The sequence below is a fragment of the Prionailurus viverrinus genome, chromosome X, assembly GCF_022837055.1.
Source record: "Prionailurus viverrinus isolate Anna chromosome X, UM_Priviv_1.0, whole genome shotgun sequence".
NCBI lineage: Eukaryota > Metazoa > Chordata > Mammalia > Carnivora > Felidae > Prionailurus > Prionailurus viverrinus.
The window spans coordinates 44,310,877-44,329,927 of NC_062579.1; the positions used below are offsets into that span (position 1 = coordinate 44,310,877).

Below are 19,051 nucleotides of genomic sequence, written 5' to 3' on the forward strand. Positions count from 1 at the left end.
GGCCAGAGTCCTTCCACTCTCTCCAGGCCTTCCCAACAGATGCTTTGCATAAATTAGCTCCTTTCAATCCCCACAACAACTCTGTAAGATAGGTGTGATTGTGCCCTGTTTGTCCAAAATGAGGAAACAGAGAGAAGAGGTGGTGGCCTTAGGTTGTCTACCTGGGAAGCAGCTGAGTTGACATCAGAGCTGGAGCTGCTCTGCCATCTGCCCTTTCTCCCACACATTCTGCATCTCCCCCACCCCAGGGCAGGGAGCATGTCGGGTGGAAGAAGTAGGAGGTACCCAGAGAAGGGAAAATAAGACTCTGGCAAGCTGTGGGCATACAAGCTTAGACCTGCGCAGGCCATTGGGCTAAGACTAGAGGCTTTGGTATCAGGAACTCGGTCTGGAGATGTCTTATATGGAGTCCAAACTGACATTTCCAGGGGTCCAGTGTGTGTAGGCTCTGTCTGGGGGTTCAGTGTGGGGATGTCAGCCTAGGATTTCATTTGGGGGGGTCCAAGTCTAGGGAGTGCAGTTTGGGGAGCTCAGTGTAGGGGCTTGGTCTGGAAGCTATGGTGGGGCTTTGGCAGTCTGGGTTTGGAGTTCAGTCTTGGGCTCAGGGTAGGCAGCCCAGGCCAGCAGTTTCAGTTGGCCTGGTTTGAGAAACCCAGTCTAGGGTCCAGATTCCAGAGTTCAGTCTGGGAAGCAGAAAGTGGGGGAGTCAGTCTAGGGAACCAGAGATATGATTCCTTGGGGCTTAGACCTTGAGGCACTTTCTGGGGCTCTACCTGGGGATTTTAGTCTGAGGGGTAAAAAGTTAGGAGGTTAGCTTAAGATCTTGGCCCAGGTAACTTAGCATATCTTAGACTGGCTTTCAGAGATTCTCATTTTGAGTGGCTCCAGAAAACTGGACTGGGAAGTTCTTTCAGTGTGTGTGGGTTCATCTTTGGGCTCAGTTTGGGGAGCTCAGTTGGGCTCAAGCTCTGAGGTTCATTCTGGGGGCTCATATAGGGTTGAAATTGGTACAAAACAGGAACCTAAGTTAGGTGAACTTGATCTGGGGCTGACTTTATGGGCATTCAGTATGGAAGGCATCAGTCAGGGCATTCAGTAATAAAAACTGCTAACATTTATTGAGACTTTGCCATGTGCTAGGCACTGTGCTAACAGCTTTACCTGGATTATCTCATTTATCCTCAAAACAACTCTATGAGGGAGGTATCATTATCATCCTCTTTCTATACATGAGAAAATTGAGACTGAGCAGCTTGCCCAGAGACACATAGTTGGTAAAAAGAGGTCTATCTGGTGCCCAGTTTAGGAAGATTACACTGGCAACTCATTTGGGGGTTCAGTCCAGGGAGCTCATTTGGGGAATTTCAGTTTGGAAATGTCATGCTAGGGATCCAGTGTGGAAATAAAGTCTCAGAACTCAGTCCTGGAAGCTCAATGTGGATATGTGATTCTGTAGAATTCATGGGCTCTGAGTGGAGAAATGAGACAGGAGGCTTCTTCTGGGGATCCCCCTGGAAGGTTATAAAGTATGGAGATTCAGTGTGCCAGTGAGGTGTCCTTCTTGGGTCTCAGTAGGGGGCCCAGTCTGGAGACTTCATTCTGAAGGACTCAGCGTGGAAATCTCAATCTGTGAATCCAAGGCTGGGATGTAGAAAATGGGGGGCTGTCTGGGAGGAGTCAGTCTGGGAATTGAGACTGGGGAAGATCAGACTTGGAGCATGGGTCACATAATTTGGGGGAAAATCTAGCATTAATCTAAGGGCTCAGTGAAGGGGATAGAAAATAGGGGTCTTCAGTCTGGGGGATTTGGGTTAGGGAGAACACAATCTGGAGTTTCTGTTTAGAGCTGAGACTGGGCAGCTATTAAGCTCGGGGTTCCCTCTGGAGTTCACACTGGGGAACTATAGAAATGCAGTCTGAGGGCTTGGTGGTCTTAGTCTGTGGCATGGATCAGTCTCTGACAAAAGAGTCTGTCTTTTGGGCTCAGGACAGAGGGACAGTAAATCGGGGATAAATATAGGGTGTCTCAGTCTGAGGGACAGTAAATAGGGGATTAATATAGGGTGCTAAGTTTGGCAATACCTGTTTATAGAATGGTGGCCCATGAAGATCAGACTGGGAAGTTCTTCCCACAGGGGGAATCTCCCTGTGGGATCTCAGGTTGAGAGCTCTGACTGGGAACTTGCTCTCAGAGCTCAAGGTGTGGAGAACATTCTGGAGGCCCAGAACTTAGTTTGGGGAAACCAGGGTGGGGTTATATAACTGGGACCTCATACTGGATTCAGCCTGAGAGCTCAGGTTAGAGATGTCAGTCCATGGAACTACTCCCAGGGAATCAGTCTAGAAGGCTTTTTCTAGAGGTTCAGGTTATATATCCCATTCCTGGCACTTCAGAGGGGCTCTCATTTGGGGAGAGGATTGAGGCACTTAGTCTGCAGATGTTTGTAGCATTTGGCTGTCAAACTTCCTAGGGTTCTAGCTGTTTCTAGAGGTCCAGGCTTGGTAGCAAAGTGTCCTGTCTGGTGGGATGGAGGGGGCTCAGTTTGGGAAGCAGGCACAGCAGTGGACAAAACTGTCTGCTCCTGACTCTTGGGGTTTCCAGGACCCCACACTTTCCTAACTTTACTCCTACCTTTAGGGCTGCTCCTTCTTAAGTCCTTTGCTGATTCCACCTCCCTCAGCTTTGTCCTTGGCCCCCATTTCTTCACCGTTTACATTCACTCTCTTGGTGATTGTGGCCAACCTCAAAGCTTTGAATACTGTCTATGAGCCAGTGACATCCAAATCTCTCTTCCTGGGATTTGAGACTCATCTAACTGCCTAACTGGCAGCTCACTTTGAACATGCCCAAAATCGACCTCCTAAGCTCATCTCGAGAACCATCACCACTAACCAAAAATCTGCAAGTAATTTTTGACTCTTTCTCCCAAGCCTCACACCCATTACACCCTAGTTCTTTTGGTCCTGCTTCCAAATATAACATCCTGAATCCAACCATTTCTCACTGCTTTCACTGTTACTATCCTCATCCAAGCACTTTTCTCACTTAGATTATTACAAAGGCTTTCTATTGGTCTCTCAGCTCCCTCTCTTGCTTCCCAAGTGATACTGATCAAAATCTTCTCATGGCTAATCACCACACTCAGAATAAAATCCACCTCCTTATCCTGGCCTGTAAAGTCTCCAACCCTACTTCTACCATTCTACCCTCACTTGTCATGTTCAGGTCACACTGGCCCTCTTGCTTGTCCAGACATATGCAAGCTACTGCCCTCTTGCCCCTAGGAACTCGGCACCTGCTGTTGCTTCTGCCTGGAATATGCTCCTCCACAATCCACACATGGCTCCCTTCTTATTGTCATTCAGGTATGACTCAAATATCTTCTATTCAGAGAAGCCACCCAAACTAAAGTAAGCCCCAAAGTCCCTATCATATCACCCTCTTAATCTCTGAATTACATGTAGCACCTTCTAATGTCCTCTTGTTTATTTGTCACTTCTGTTTATTGTCTATTTGCTGTCTGTCTTGTTCACTTCTGTATCCCCTGTGCCCATGACATGCACAGAACCAAGGTGTTCAGTAAGTAGCTGCTACATTAATGAAGGAAAGAAAGGAAATAATAGTCTGGGGAGAGAAAGTTGGGGAGATTCTGGGGATCACTCTTAGAGGTATGACCCTGGGGGGGGGTGGGCCTCATACTGGAGGAATCAGAATGAAATACTTTTCTAGTAGTTCAGTGTGTGAGGACTCAGTCTGAAGAGGGAGTATCTCAGCCTAGAGATCCAAATCTTGGAGGTAGAAAATATAGGGTTCAGTCTGGGGTGCTCAGTTCTGAAGAGGTGATTCTGTAGGGCTCTGATCAGACTTGGGAGGTTCTTTTGGGAGGTTCATTGTAGGTAGCGGCTGGTGACAGAGTAGAGCTCTAAATGTAGAGGATGGAAAGTCAGGGGCTTGGTGAGACAAATCTCTTCGTGGGGAGCTCAGCTGTGGAGATTCAGTAAAGAGGGCTTGGCTTGAGGGATCAGTCTGGGCTCCTGGCCTTGTAGCTCAGTCCCTGGGGGTTCAGACTCAGTTTCATTTTCGACTTGGCACAACTTCATTTCAGCATGAGTCTAGGGGTCAGCCTTGGGGTCTTGGCCTAGAAAACAGATGGCTTCCTCTAGGGGATCATTCTGGGCATGCTTTTCAAACTTTGGGGCTCCAGTTGGGGACTTTAGACTGGGGGACTCCTGAATGTTCTGTCTGGGTACTTAGGGAAAGATCTTGACCTGCAGGTTCATCCTGCGGTCTTACTCCAGAGCCTCGATGTGGGCCTTTCAGTTCAGAGAACCTGTTCTGGGATCTCAATTATGTGGCAATGGAAGGCTGACCCTGTGAGTTAAGTTTTGGGGGATGGGGTAGGGGGCAGGGCCCAGATATGTGCACTCACTTTGGGCGTCCTTGCTGTCCGGGGAGCCATGGGGCAGCTTTAACAGATAGTCCTTGAGAAGCAGCTCATAGCGGGGAATGCGCTGCACAGGTTCCAGCATGTGGTGCTGCAATGTCAGGTTGCCACAGGCTTCCTCCTTCTGTGACAGGCAGAAGCAGAGGGACTCAGGCCTGGCAACAGACCTGTCACTGGGTCCCTGCAGACCTTTCCTCCCCAGTCTGCCCTATCCAGCTTCACTGCTTACCTGTACCTCGTGGATGATTACTTTAAACTGGGTGGAGCGCTCTGTCCAGGTGTTGACCAGCTCCACAGCCCGGTCAAAGTTCTTCACATACTCGCCATACATCTTGAGGAAGGGTGCCAGCTTCTGTAGGATGTCTCCGATGCGCGGGTAGCGGTCCCTGGGGTGGAAGCAGGGGCTGACATGGTCCTGCTGATCCTTGTTCCCCAGAATTCTCCCAGGGTTCTAGGTCGCTAGCCACAGGCAAGCTACTGTCATCTCATTCCTGGAAATCTACTTCTTAGCCAGTCTGCTCCTCTGGAATTGCTGCTTATGTTATAGGCCAGTTAGGCCAAAAGGCTCAGCTTGACCTGAGACAATGGCCTGGGCTACCACCTACCTCAATTCTGCCCTTTGCAAGTACCAGGAATAATATATTCTGGAATACCTGCCCGGACCTCACTGCAAGGGTCACTTCATACACTTATTACTGATTCTGTGCCCAGCCTTATGCTGGGTGATTCTGAAGACACAAATGAGTCATACTTAGCCAAGCCCTGACAGGGCCACTGTCTGATAGGTGAGGCAAAGTGAACAGGCCTAGTCATACTCTTCAGGAGTCACAGTCTGCTGAGGGACCTGGTCTTAGCCCTCACTGGTCACAGTCTCCTGGGGAATACACAAGAACCAGGTCTGGTCTATCCCTCAGGGGTAAAAGTCAGTTGGGGAGATGTAGGAACTGGCTTCCTTCCAGACCTCCATGGTACAGTCTGGTGAGGGGGACACACTTTATCCTGTGGGTGTGGGGAACATGGAGATGATTTTTAAAAGGAAGTAACATGGTCTGATTGTTCAGGAAGACCATTATGGCAGGTAGACTCTAAAGGATGGATTGAAAGAGGAGAGCCTGGTGGCTGGGAGACTGCCTATAAACTCTGCCCTTCTATCTCAGGACTCAGCTCAGGAATCACCTCTTCCTTGAATCCTTCTCTAACCCCACACTAGGTTTGGTCCATTTGTCTGGATTCCTACAGCCTCCCATTCTCAGCTCTATCTTAGGTCTGATAAAAAACAACAGCTCATGTTGAGCGCTTATTATATACAGGATTCTGTTCTAAGCTCTCGACACGTGTCAACTCATTTAAATCCTTAAAACAACCCTATAAGGCTATTATTATCCTCATTACATAGATGAGGAAACTGAACCACAATAATTTAAGAAACTTGCTTAATATCACAGAGCTAGCAAGTGGCAGAGCTGCAATTTGAACCCAGGCAATGTGGCTCCTAACCTCATACTCTTAAGGGCTGTGCTGTTACAATTTTCTGAGTCCTGGTCTATGTTTCATATTAGATTGGGAGGGAATAGAGGGAAGAACTTTGGTCTTATTCTCTTTGTGAAAGGTGGTAAGAGGAGAGGACAGGCAGGAGGAAAGGAGGGCAGACAGCCTAGATCTGGGGCCCCTCACCATTCCTCCATGCGCTTCTCTAGCTCAGGCAGCAGGAACTGCTGGTGGAAGCAATAGATGGAGCAGATGTTAGAGAAGATGCCATGGACAACATCAGCAGGGAAGGAACTGCGGTTCCGAGCTTCTTCCAGTAGCCGGGCACAGAACACCTGTGGGGCAGGCAGGAGTGTTCAGCGCAGCTGGGCCTGAGGCTTGGCTGGGGAAGGGGCAGTTTGTAGGTGAGGGCAGTGTTTGTGGGAAACTCTGTGGAGCTTTGGGATCTGCATTGGTTTTGAGACTGAGGAGAGAGGGAATGGAGCTAGGCTTATATGTGGGGTTGGATTTCCGGTTATCAAGGTTAGGACCTGGAAGTAGGCACTGGGACAATGAGAAGTCAGGAGCAGGGTCAAGAATTAGGTTCAGGGTCAGATCCATTCATTTAACATATATTTGTGAATTCCTACTGTGTGCCAGGCACTGTTGTAGTGGCTGGTATAACATAGTGAGTAAAGCAAGCAAAAGTTCCTACCCTTAGGGATACTAGTGGATTTGGGGTCAGGAATACAGCCAGAATTAGAATGAAGTTCAGGGTCTGGTTTACAGCTGGGGTAAATTCAGGATCTAGGTCAGAGTTGCAGTCAGGGCTGATGTACCCACCAAAAGTTAGCAATGAGGGTTGGTACAAAGATTAAGTTTGGAGTCATAATAAAAATTGACTTCAGAGACAGGGTGGGGGTGAAGGTCAGAAAGGGGTCTTACCAACTCTAGATTGGTAATGGTAGGGTTGAGCTCAGGCCCTATTGCTTCCTCCTTGGTACCCACCTACCAGGTCCTGGGGCCCTGGGATCCCTGAGGGGCCATTCACCTGATCCAGGAGATGGAGCCTGGAAACGTAGGCCTTCTCAGTTTGCAGGAGCTCATTGGCAATGTGGAACACCTTCTGCTGCACGGTCAACTGGAAAGGAGAAGAGGCAACCACTCATTTATCATCCCGTGCCCTAACCTTCACCCTCAGAATTCTCTGAAGAGCTCAAATGCTACTCTAAGCCCAGTGCTACCCTGGGATAATCCCAACCTGCATCTCTAGAACCATAGCCTCCCAACTTCATCCCTGACTCCCCAGTGTACCATAAAGGCCACTCCTCAATTCTGGTGATACGCACTCTCTCACTCGGCCACTCATGCACCCAGTCATCTGCTCTCTTTATCCATTTAGAATAGTGCAGTGGTTAATTATGTGGGCCAGGAAGTCAGACTTCCTGGGTTCAGATCCTACCTCTGTCATTCATTAGCTTGCATAAGTTGTGTAACTGCTCAGTATCTAAGTCTTCTCATCTACATACACTGATAGTAATAGGACTTAAGTTCATTTGCAATTGAGATAATTTAATGATTTAATATAAGTAAAACATAGAAGACCACAAATTAAGTAGTCTATACATGTTATTTATTCACTCACTCAGTTCACTGTCAGCAAAGGCTTGCTGAGTCCCTGGAATGTGAAGAAAACATGAAAGTACCAGAATGTATAAAACTCATTGCCTGTTGGCCCAGTTTCCAATCCATTGGACACATATTTGCTGAGTCCCTGGCCTCAGGCCCTATATTTGCGCTGGCTTCTGGTGAAGAAGTTGTTCTGGCTACAACCTAACTTAAGTGCAAGGATGCCTCTGAAAGCAGCCTTAGGCTGCGGGGGCACAGAAACAATTTCCTGCTGCCAAGAGCCTTCATTGCCACAGCTCCAGGTCGTTTGGACAGGAGGGGCTCTAGCTCTTGTGCCCCTCTGGAGGCCAGCTTCCAGGAAGTCTCTGGATATGAGAGACTTTCCATTTTACAAATAAGGAAACTGAGGCTTGTGGTAGGGGAGTGGAGATTTGCCCAATGTCACATAGCTACTGAGTCTTAGGATTTTCCAGCTGGAACAGGACTTTAAGGATCCTCAACCAGGATGCTCATCTTCAAGATGGAAAAACTGAGGTCCAGCTAGTAGTTCTCTGATAAAGGTAGAACAATTTTCTTGGTAGTCATTTGGAACTGTGCATGGTCATGTTGGTAGTTACAGTGAAGGAGTGGGGGGTGAAATATGGGTTTGCTACTGATATTTAGTACCAGGAAACCAGGGAAGCCGAACATTCTAAGTGGAAACAATGCTGTTTTAAGAAATAATGAGCTGGGGAAGAACCAAGTGTAAAAGCCAGGCTCCTGGTTTTTCCACACAGTCCTGCCATTTGTTGAGCATGGGTCAGTACCTCCACAGACTCCTGTCTCTCCATTGGGGGCACTGGGATTTCTCTGTCCTTCTCATCCTCCTCCTCGTCGTCCTCCTCTTCCAGGTCACTATCAACCTCCTGGGAGCCGGGCCGGTGGGGGTCAGCCAAAGCAACAGGGACACTGGCTAGGGCAGAGGGCCCAGGACACAGACTATGGCTCGGGGGCCCATCATCACTGACGAAGCAGGTCTCCTCACTGTTGGATGGTGAGCTGATGCTGTCAATGCCGCTGTCCCGGTTGGGCACCTTCTCGCCATCCCGGGGCCCAGGAGCCAGCAGGAACAGGCAGCGGGAGGCCTCGCTCTCAGGAAGCTGGGGCACTGGTGGCTGTGGGAGTGGCTGTGGCAACATGGCTGGCTCTGTGGGACCTGGGCTGGGGCCAGGGGCTGGCCTATCCGAGGCGACAATCACAGGCTCTCTGAGGTGGGTGGTGGACACACATGGAGGCAGGGTATGAGCTTGGCTGAGAGTCCTGTCTTAAAGCTGTCCTTCTTGTCCCAGGCCCACCCTCACCCCCACAGGGTCCTCTAGGGATCAGACTCACCTTTCAAATTTTTCAATCAGTGAGGATACCGCCGCAGAACTTGGACTGGCCTCCACCCTAGGGGCCAGGCCCTTTGCCACTCGGGGGTCTGCAGGCAGAGGGCGTGATGGTGGAGGGGGAATGGGCTCAGGTGGGGGGGGCATCCGGGGCATCTGCAGGTAGCTGGGCTTTGGGGGGACTGGAGAAATTGACAGGGAAAAGAGAGAGGGGAGATCCCAATGAGCTGAGTTTGGAGGTGGCTGTCATAGTCAGGCCACAAGGCCCTCCACAAACTCCTAGTCTGCACCTTTGCCCAAGGTAGGTACAGAGCAGGCCTGAGGCAAGATGCCAGTATGTATGCATTAGCCCCAGGCTACAGCCCTTGGCTCCTAGACCATGATGCTTCCTATCCTTCTAACAAGCCCTTTCCTCTGACACTGGCCAACCTTTCCCTTCCATTATCTCCTCCCCCGGGCCATTTCTCTGCCCCTCTCTGGAACCACTTACCTTGCGGCTTTGGGCCTGGTGTCCGCTTCAGTGGTGAGGGACGCTGAGTGGGAGTTTCAGTAGGGGGGCCAGGGTCTGAGCGAAGCCGCTGGGGACCTTCTGGATGAGGTTCAAGGCTCTGCCCAGGGTCAAGGGACAAACTTTTAACCAGGATACGGTTTCCTTGGTGCAGCCCTGCAGAAAAGGAGAACCTGGGTGTGAAGCGATTGATGTTATCCCAAAGGAGCCGGGGACTTGTATGTCTTAGCAGGTATTGGGGTATTGGGTTTCCCTGAGCCCCTTTCCTGGGCACACTGTCTTTCTGGGAAGCCCCTACCACAGCCCTCAGATGGGGATCCAGGCCCAGGGCTGTGGCTGGCTGTTTTCATCAATAGACAAGAGTTCTTTGTGATCCGTACATTGATTCCTTGTATGTTAGCAGGCATTATTACTAGGGAGTTTAACCAGGCTAGGGGTGGGTACAAGCACCCTACAATTTGTGTATGTGTTTTCAGCCCTTGTTTATATAGCCACAGTAAGTATGCTGAGCTAAACTGTTCTTCACCCTTTTTCTTAAGGTCCTGAGAATATCTGGATTTCCTTGTCTACAATTTTATACATCTGAGCATGCTATGACAAAATTGTATTTCATGAGCAAAAGTTTTGCTTCTTAAAATCCCAGCCTCTCACTAATCTGTACTACCCTCTTCTGCTTCCACACACATGAACAACCACACACACAGAACCCAGCATTCAGGTCACAGGAACAGCTTTAAAACAGTGGGCAACAAATTCAGAAAAAGGGAGGTCTTTTTTGTACTTTCCCTCTTCCCTCACTGTGGACTCCCTAAATCCACCTCTGTCTTTGGCCCTAGGGAAGATGATGGTTACTTTTGGGAGAGAAGATTCCACCTGGGAGACAATGAGGGACCGTCCAGGATGACATGTCCCAAGGGAAGGAGTATGGGGCTCAGGTGGGCCTGGCTAGTCAGGGAGTTATAGAGGGTCTCATATGACAGAGAATTCAGTGTGGGGGTGGAGTGGGGGGCTGGGCAGAGCATAGAGGGCAAGCCCCTGTGGCAGGCTGAGAAGCCAGGTGACCATCCTGTGGACAGAGAAAGCCATGAAAGGCCACAGTGTAGGAAAGGGTGCTGGCAAACAGGTGTGAGGACAAGAGAGTGAGTGGCAGTCAAGAGCTCCCACCCACACACAGTGTTGGTTTTGCTGTGCCACAGCGACATAGCCTCTCACAGCCACAGGGTCTCTTATCCTGTGTTATATAGTCTCACAAATCACCAGTCACAAAAAGGTCTACTCAATTACAGAGACACACGGTGTTATTGAGACTGTTTCATACAACTGTTGGGTCTGAAAGCCTGGTCACACACAGTCACAAAGACCCACAGTCACAACCTCACATATTATCACACAACGCCACAATATCATGTACACCCAGCAAACACAGTCATGCACGGTCACAAAGAAAATCACACAGTGGCAAGCCTCTCATTTTATACAGTTTCATACAATAATTTCCCAACCACTTACCATCATATATACTCCTCAAATATGGTTACACTGAGTCACAAAGATATACAGTGTAATTTATACTGTGTCTCACAATTGCAGGGCCACAGAGTGTGACACATGCCATAATATGGTGTCACAGGTTCACACAGTCATCAAGACTATAGCCATGCAGGGTTATTATACCATGTTAGATACTGCCTCACACAATGGGATAACATCACAAAGTCACACACCACCATGTACCCAGAAACACAGATACACAATCACAGACATGTGCCCTAATTTACTATGTCATACTCATGAAACAAACATGTCCATGGTGTCCTTGAGTCTTAGGGGCTCAGGCATATATAAACACCTGAAATTTGCCTACTGGTCTAAGTGGTCATGGTGTTACACGTACCCCCTGCTGCAAAAACATACAGCTATAACATTCAGAGACAACCTACAGGGTTACATGGGCAAAAGGAGCCACAGGAATTTTGGGTATCCCAGTCCTGGAGGGAAGGAATAGCCCAAACTATAGTGTTCCAGCAGCTTCCCTGGGCCCTGGGCCCTACTCTGGCCACAGGCTAGCAAGGTAGGCCCCAGGGGACTCCAGCCATTGTCACCTCACAATCCTGAAGGAACATGGTGCCCCAGGCCCCTGGCCAAGCCCCACTCTTCCACCCAGTACCTTGCCTTGGGTGCAGTGTCCTCACTTCCTTTCTCACTTGAACAGGCAGGGCCCTGACAGGGAGGGAGGAGGTGCTCCTCTCAGCTCAGCTGGGCAGTGTACCCTGCCCTGTTCAGCACATCCTGGCCTGGTCCTGCCCTGGCAACCCCCCTGGGCGTGTGGTTGAAGAGGATGAATCACTTGGAGGACGGCACATGAGGAAACACAGTTCGAGAGACAAATGGCCAGAGAAAGTGAGAGACAGGGTAGCTGAAAGGGCCAGAGATCTAGCAAGCAAAGCCAGGCACCCCATTGTGCAGAGACATCCCCCCTCAAAGACACACATAGGTTCCAGGGTTTCAGGTGCCCCTTGTTTGCCTCCTCAGGGCTCCATCTGGCCCTGTCTCCACACCTGAAAGCAGGCAGGCCTCCATAAGTGAGCTCTCCCTACCCAGTCTGTACAGAGCAGCTGGGGGCCCTCTGGCTGGGCTTCTCTCTCTTTGCTCCACTGCTTGTCCTGGTGGTAGGGTAACTATACCATTCTTTGTGGCCATGCTCTGGCCCATTCTCTAATCCCTTCTCATCCACCTCACCTGGGAGCCCACCAATGGACCTGCCTCTCCTTTCTTTCTGCCTCCTTGTAAGCAGCCCTGCAGAATGGGAGGCTGGATAAAATTCAAATATTCTGGGACACTCTGGATTCCTAGGAGAGAGAGACAGGGACTGTGAGCTCAGTTTCTAAGTAGATGAAGGCAGAGAGACAGGCAACAACTTGTCCAAGGTCACATAGCAAGTCAATGGCAGAGTTTCAGCAGACTGGTCCTGAGTTGGACTCCTTTCTTAATCTTGCTCTCCAAGGGAAGCTGGAAAAGAGGGGAAGTAGGAGGGGCAGGGGTATACCCCAGTGCTTCAGAAAGTTGTGAGCTGCAGTGTGGCTAGTGAGCACAATATCTCTACACCCACCTGTAGGGAGATGACAGTGGGGTTCCAGTTCAGGAGCCAAGGCCCAGCCAAGAACCAGCTGAAGCTCCACTGAAGGAAGAAGGTTCAAGATCCCTCCCTCTCCCATTTCAGTGCTCCTCATTCCTGTCCCTCTGCCTACATTTCCCTGTCTCCTCCTATGTTTTCCCTCAATGGTCCCCTTGTCCCATCTTGCTCCCTCCAAGTGGGTAGATGGACCTCCAGCTCAGGTCATGCCACTTACCTGCACAAGAACCTTCTGTGACTTCCCACTGCCCATGGGGAAAATAGGAACTTCTCAGCTAGGCCTCCATGGCACTTCACAACCCTATTGAACTCTCTGGCTTCTCTAGGCTTAGTTCAGTTCCCTGAATATTTCTGAGCCCTGCTCTGAGCCCAAGTAGATGCAGTGCTGAGGGATATGAAAAATCCCATCTCTGCCCCGGGGAGCTCCCAAGGGATGCCTTCTCCTTTCCTGGATACCAAAGCCCTTCCCACTGCCCCATCCCATCCCCACCTGCCTAGATCCTGCATTGGTTTTCTCCAGCCCATTTTTTATAGTTGACAATCCACAGCATTGTCTCTCTCTCACACACACACACTTACACCTACACATCTGACAAAGTCCTCCACCAGAACTGCCTCCTCTACCACTGGGTTTACCAGAGTCCTGAGTGCCCATTAGAGCAGAGGCCACAAAGCCTCCCCACTCCACCCCCTGCAGAAAGTCATACCACCAAACCTTATAATACTTTGTGAAAATGTACCCAGTAGACATATTGACAATGCACAGCCCTCGAGGACCTAGTGAGAGCTGCAGAGTTGTTCACATGTCCACATGCAATGTGCTTGGTGCATTGTGCTCACACACAATCATTGCTGCCATTCTGGCATCTCTTGTCACTGACCAGAAGCACACCCTGGGCACCCCAGGAGTTCAGGGCACTGTCCCAGCTCTGCTGTGGGGGTGTGCAGTCCCAACAGGCCCTCAGCAGGCCAAAAGGTAATCTTGATCTTAACCCTCAGGGAGCTCCCAATCTCAAAGACAAGAGAGTCTCATTCAGGAAAAGCTAAGGTAGAGCTTAGGAAGTACAAGGGGGGTCAGCATGTTAGGACTGGGGAAGCTCAGGGGAGGGAGAGGCCAGGGACAGGGCGACCAGATAAAATACACAATGCCCAGTTAAATTTGAATTTCAGATGAACAATGAATAATTTCTTAGTATAAGCATGTCTCATGAATACTTATACTAAAAATGTATTATGCTATACTAAAAACTTATTTGTTGTATATCTGAAATTCAGATCTACCCATACTTTATTTGAGCAAATTTTAGCAACCTTAGTCAAGGAAGGCTTAGAGTGAATGAGGCAGAGCAAGGCCTCTGAGGTGGCACCTGGCAACCAGGGCCCCCTAGTCTCTTGTCCATTTAAGCCTCAGGCAAGTTGTGGGCTCTACCCAATTTCCCTGCAATAGGCACCTGAATGCTCATGACAGCGACATTATTTCTGGGATAACCTTTAATCTGGTCTTATTTATTAAAAAACAAGGTCAATCATTTAAAACCCATGGTATGTGACTATTCCAAAGAGGGGTGGCATGACAGCGTGCACTGACTAGACTGTGTGGGTGGAGGTGTTGTGGCACCTTAATTAGGAAGAGCTGGTTTAGAAGTCATACAGACAGACCCTGGTTAAATCCCAACATCCCCACTTACTAGTTGCGTGACCATGGGCAAGCCTCTCTATCTATCTGAACCTAGTTTACTTATCTGGATAATTGGATAGTAATCACAGCCCCTGGTTTGGGGGAGTCCATGAAACAAAGAGGGAAAGAGCATATTGCCCCCACTCACACAGCAATGTGAGTTAAACTTGAAAGCCAACAGAACTACACATCCACAAAGACACAAAACTATGCACACAGATACATAAAACCACAGGCCACAGGCTGCAACCCAACACAAAGCTGTTGATACACCAAGAAACATGAGCAAACCCAGCCAGAGATGGACACAGAATCCAGCCCCGCTCTCCTTGACAGCTCCTCAGATCAGGGCAGGATTCCTAGGAGAGGTGGCATGGCAAAGAAAAGACAATGGTACCCCATCCCCCAATTCAAATTCAATTCAAATTCAATTGAAAATACAAATCATACAAAACTGTAAAATAAGTGTTAAGAAGTATAATAGAGTTTTGAATTTTTCCATGACAATTTATTGTCATCGAAATAACAAAATCATTGTTGGTGGGAATGCAAGCTGGTGCAGACACTCTGGAAAACAGTATGGAGGTTCCTCAAAAAATTAAAAATAGAACTACCCTACAACCCAGCAATTGCACTACTAGGCATTTATCCAAGGGATACAGGTATGCTGCTTCAAAGGGACACATGCACCCCAATGTGTATAGTAGCTCTATCAACAATAGCCAAAGTATGGAAAGAGCCCAAATGTCCATCGATGGATGAATGGTTAAAGAAGATGTGGTACATATACACAATGGAGTATTACTCAGCAATCAAAAAGAATGAAATCTTGCCATTTGCAACTACGTGCATGGAACTGGAGGGTATTATGCTAAGTGAAATTAGAGAAAGATAAATATCATATGACTTCACCCATATGAAGACTATAAGAGACAAAACAGATGAACATAAGGAAAGGGAACAAAAATACTATAAAAACAGGGAGGGGGGACAAAGTATAAGAGACTCATAAATATGGAGAACAAACAGAGGGTTATTGGAGGGGGTGTGGAAGGGGGAATGGGCTAAATTGGTAAGGGGCTAAATTGGTTAAGGAATCTACTCCTGAAATCATTGTTGCACTATGTGCTAATTTGAATGTTAATTAAAAATAAATAGAATTTAAAAATAAATAAATAAATAAATAAATAATGTAAAACACTTATAATGTAAAACATATATGCCGGCATTAAAAAGATATTGAATTAAATAAACAATTTTGTTTGCTAAAAAAAAAAAGAAAAGAAAAAAGAAATAAAAATCATTCCAAAAATTGTTTTTGGTTGCTGCATGCCCCTACTTGGCAGGTGCCCTGAGCACATGCTTTGGGGCTCCTGGCAGAACAAGTCTACTCTCTAGCTGTTTGCAGATAAGAGCTCCTCCATTTGCCCACTTCCACTGGAATGACCCTGCTTCTCCCTCACCTCTTTCTGGTAATTTCCGCTGCTAGCATGCCCCTTCCCTGGACAGCAACACCCCCTTTCCCACCTCCTAGCTGTAGCCTTGGCTCAATCTCAAGTCAGCTAATAGGGCCTCAGACTGGACCTCAGCTATTAACTCCATGGTGACCTGGGGAGTTGCTTTACAGCTCTGGACCCCAATTTCCCCATCTGCAAAATGGGGGAGAATATGTGTGTGTTCCTCATTTTGAGGACCTGGTGAGATGCTAGAGTGGACAGAAGCTGGCCCCAGCACTCAGGCCTCCTGACCTTTACTGCATGCTTCTCCCTACAGCCCCTAGATCTCAGCCTCTCCAGGCTAAGAGGTAGGCCCCAGGGACAGTTGGAATTCCTGGCAGTGGGGTGGGGTAGGGTGGGGTGGGGTGGGGTGGAGAAAGGGACCAGAGGGAGTGGAGAAGAAAGAACAACAGCAAATAAGAAAGTGCCTTTTGGAATGCCAGCTCTGTTGGTGGGGAAGGGGGAGTCCCTCACTTTGAGAAAAAAGCAGGGGATAAAGGCATAGCTGCCCCATTTCCTTCCACCTTGGCCTTGAATGTGAGGTCCAGTCCAGCTGCCCTACACCTTTTTGGCCAGACTGACCCAGGCCTTGCTTGGTCCGGCAGATGATCTCCATGAAAGTTCAAACACAAAGTTCCGTCAAGTGTGAGAAGGGCACTGGGAGCTATCTACAAGAACCCTGTGGGTAGTTCTGAAGGTTCCTTTCCTGAAGTGAACTGGTCTTCTGAACATAAGGACTCTGCAGAAAAACAGAGGCACCTTCTGCAGAGTGAAGGCACTTTTGGAAAGTGGGAGCCATTCTGGCAAATAAGGAGTTTTCTTCCTGCAAAGTAGAGAAACTTTCTATAAAAGGGAGGTCGCTTTGATATAAAGAATGCCCCTTCTGTAAAGGTAAGCAACTTCTCCATAGTGGAGGAGACTTCTTCAAAATGGAGGGATATTCTAAAATGCGAGGAGAGTTCTATAGACCTTTTTGTAAAATGGATGACCTGTCTGTAAATGAAGGACTCTTTGCCAAACAGAAGACTCTTCTGTAACATGGAGGAAGTCTCTTATAAAGTGAGGCCCCTTTTGTAAAATGAAGGATGTTTCTGTAAAGTGTGGACCCTCATGGAAAGTGAACGCCTTTCTGTAAAATAGAACAGTATAAGACATTATGGAATGATAAGGACCGGAGTAAACTGGAGAGCACATGCATCCCCTGAAGTAGGGACAGTAGTTCCTCCCTTCTATCTAATTGTCACTTTGCAGTAACAGGGCCCTGTACTTTCAGATCTTCCAATATTTCAAGAGAACCAGAAATCTAAACTTTTATGTGAAACCCCCTAGTCTTGAAAACAGTGAGTAGGCCAAGCAAAATTTGTAAGTCAAATTCAACTTGTGGGGCACCACTTTCTGATATCTGAAGTAGATGGTCCTTAAGGCCCCTTACACTTCTGCTGTTTACCTCCTGCCCTGACATGCTCTGGCTCTTGGGTGGCAGCCTTGAAGGTCCCTTATTACACCCTCTGCTAGGGCCCAATCTCTTCTGGGCCTCACCAGGCTCAGGGAGCTAGCTCATGCAATACTTGTTGGCAGTACCCTGAACTGGATTCTGCCTTTTGTTCTGCCTGGTCCAGTTCACACTTTGCCCTGTGCAAGGTGCCTGGAGAAGAGAGCAGGGGATTGCAAGAACTTTCAGAACTCTCTGGAACTCAAGGTATTCACTTTTTAGTGGAAGATATAAAGTATGGGGATTCAAGTGTTTGTTAAGCACCTACTCTGGGCTAGGCATTGTGTTGATGCTTTCCTGTAAGGGATCCTTCTAACAACCCTGTGTACTATTAGCTCCATTTTATAGGCACAAAAACTGAGATGCAGAGAAGCAAAATAACTTGTCTGAGGATACACAGTGAGAACTGGGACTGGATCCCAAGCATGTCTGCGTCCAGAGTCACAGAGCACATCCTCAGCCATTGTTTGCTGAATTGGGAAAGAAATCACATTTGAAGGGATGAGTGGGGATGACTTTCTAAAGGAGGTGGTTTTCAAGTTCAACCATCCAGAAAGGGGTGTAGGTTTTAGGTGGAATGGGCACAGTCCTACAGGCAAAGGAAGAAAAGTGAGCAATGGTGTGAATACTAGGGGTAGGGAGGTGAAGAGTATGTTTGAGGGCACAATGAACAGTCCTGGGTTAGTAAAAACATTCCGGAACAGGAGCAAGCAGCAGGAAGGGCCAAAAGACTAGCAGTCACCACCCCCCTCCACTGCCAGACACATACCAACCACAACCACAACCAAGATATAGACTCATAGGGGCTATACAGAGACAGACATTGGCACAGAAACACACACACACACACACACACACACAGACGAGATCTACAAACAGAAACTCACACGCAGAAACATCTAGAAACTCCCAGGGGCTGACAGAAACAAGGTGACACACAAGCAAGCAAATAGGAACATACAACAAATACAGACCCAAAGACACACATAGACACACAGATATATACAGACACACTCAAACGTATACATAGACATACAGAAATAAGAACATTAAGATATACACAAAACAGACCCTTGGGGATAAAGACAGCCAGGCAGCCAGGCACATGTGCATGCATGCATGGCATGCACACACACACACACACACACACACACACCACACAACACACAGTCACATGGGAGCACAGGCAGCCCATCCCTCTTGCAGTTGCTGGATTGCTGTAAGGGCCTGGCCTTCTCCCAGTGTCTCTGGACCTGAGGCCAGAGAAGGATGGGGATGGTTGCTCCACCCCCAGGGGGGGCTGGAGACTTCAGAGGACAGGAAGGGAAGGGAGTGGAGCTGCAGCTGGGAGCACTGGGGGCAGTAATTACCCAGCTCTGGGGCTGCCACGCTGGCTGGATTTCCCTTCCTGTGAGGACAGAGCCACTAGGGAATGGCCCCTCTGACCCCTGCTGTGTGTGACCCCAGGGACCCAACATCCACCCATTTCCCTTCCACTCTCACCAGAAGCCTGGTCAAATTTGAGAGTTAGTAACACAGAAAGATTATGAGAGAAAAAGGCAGAGAGAGACAGAAAGAGACACTGGGACAAAGACAAGGAAGAACAAGACAGGAAAATTACAGAGAGCTGGACAGCTAGAGAGGGAAACTGTAAAACCAAAGCAAGTCAGAAGGGAGACAGAGACAGTGAGGGATGCAGGCTCAGAGAGGCAAGGGGGCAGAAACAAAAAGGGTGGGCCAGGGCCAGGGCCATTTGTTGAACATGGCTATAATGTGTCATACTGAGAGCTGCGGGTTTTCTTTACCTGTGGCGTTTAATTCTTATGACAACACTCA

The 19,051-nt window shown here is 48.5% G+C and overlaps 1 protein-coding gene across 2 annotated transcripts in view; it reads right to left on the reverse strand.

Moving 5' to 3' along the window:
- FGD1 (FYVE, RhoGEF and PH domain containing 1) overlaps positions 1-19,051 on the reverse strand; it is a 44,082-nt gene that overhangs the window by 16,506 nt on the left and 8,525 nt on the right. For both annotated transcript variants that reach the window (XM_047844448.1, XM_047844447.1), the window contains exons 2-8: positions 9,399-9,572; positions 8,913-9,090; positions 8,348-8,786; positions 6,964-7,053; positions 6,120-6,268; positions 4,675-4,831; positions 4,431-4,569 (exon numbers count right to left, since the gene is read on the reverse strand). In XM_047844448.1, coding sequence (XP_047700404.1) covers positions 4,431-4,569; positions 4,675-4,831; positions 6,120-6,268; positions 6,964-7,053; positions 8,348-8,786; positions 8,913-9,090; positions 9,399-9,572 — 1,326 coding nt within the window. The remainder of the gene's footprint in view (positions 1-4,430; positions 4,570-4,674; positions 4,832-6,119; positions 6,269-6,963; positions 7,054-8,347; positions 8,787-8,912; positions 9,091-9,398; positions 9,573-19,051) is intronic.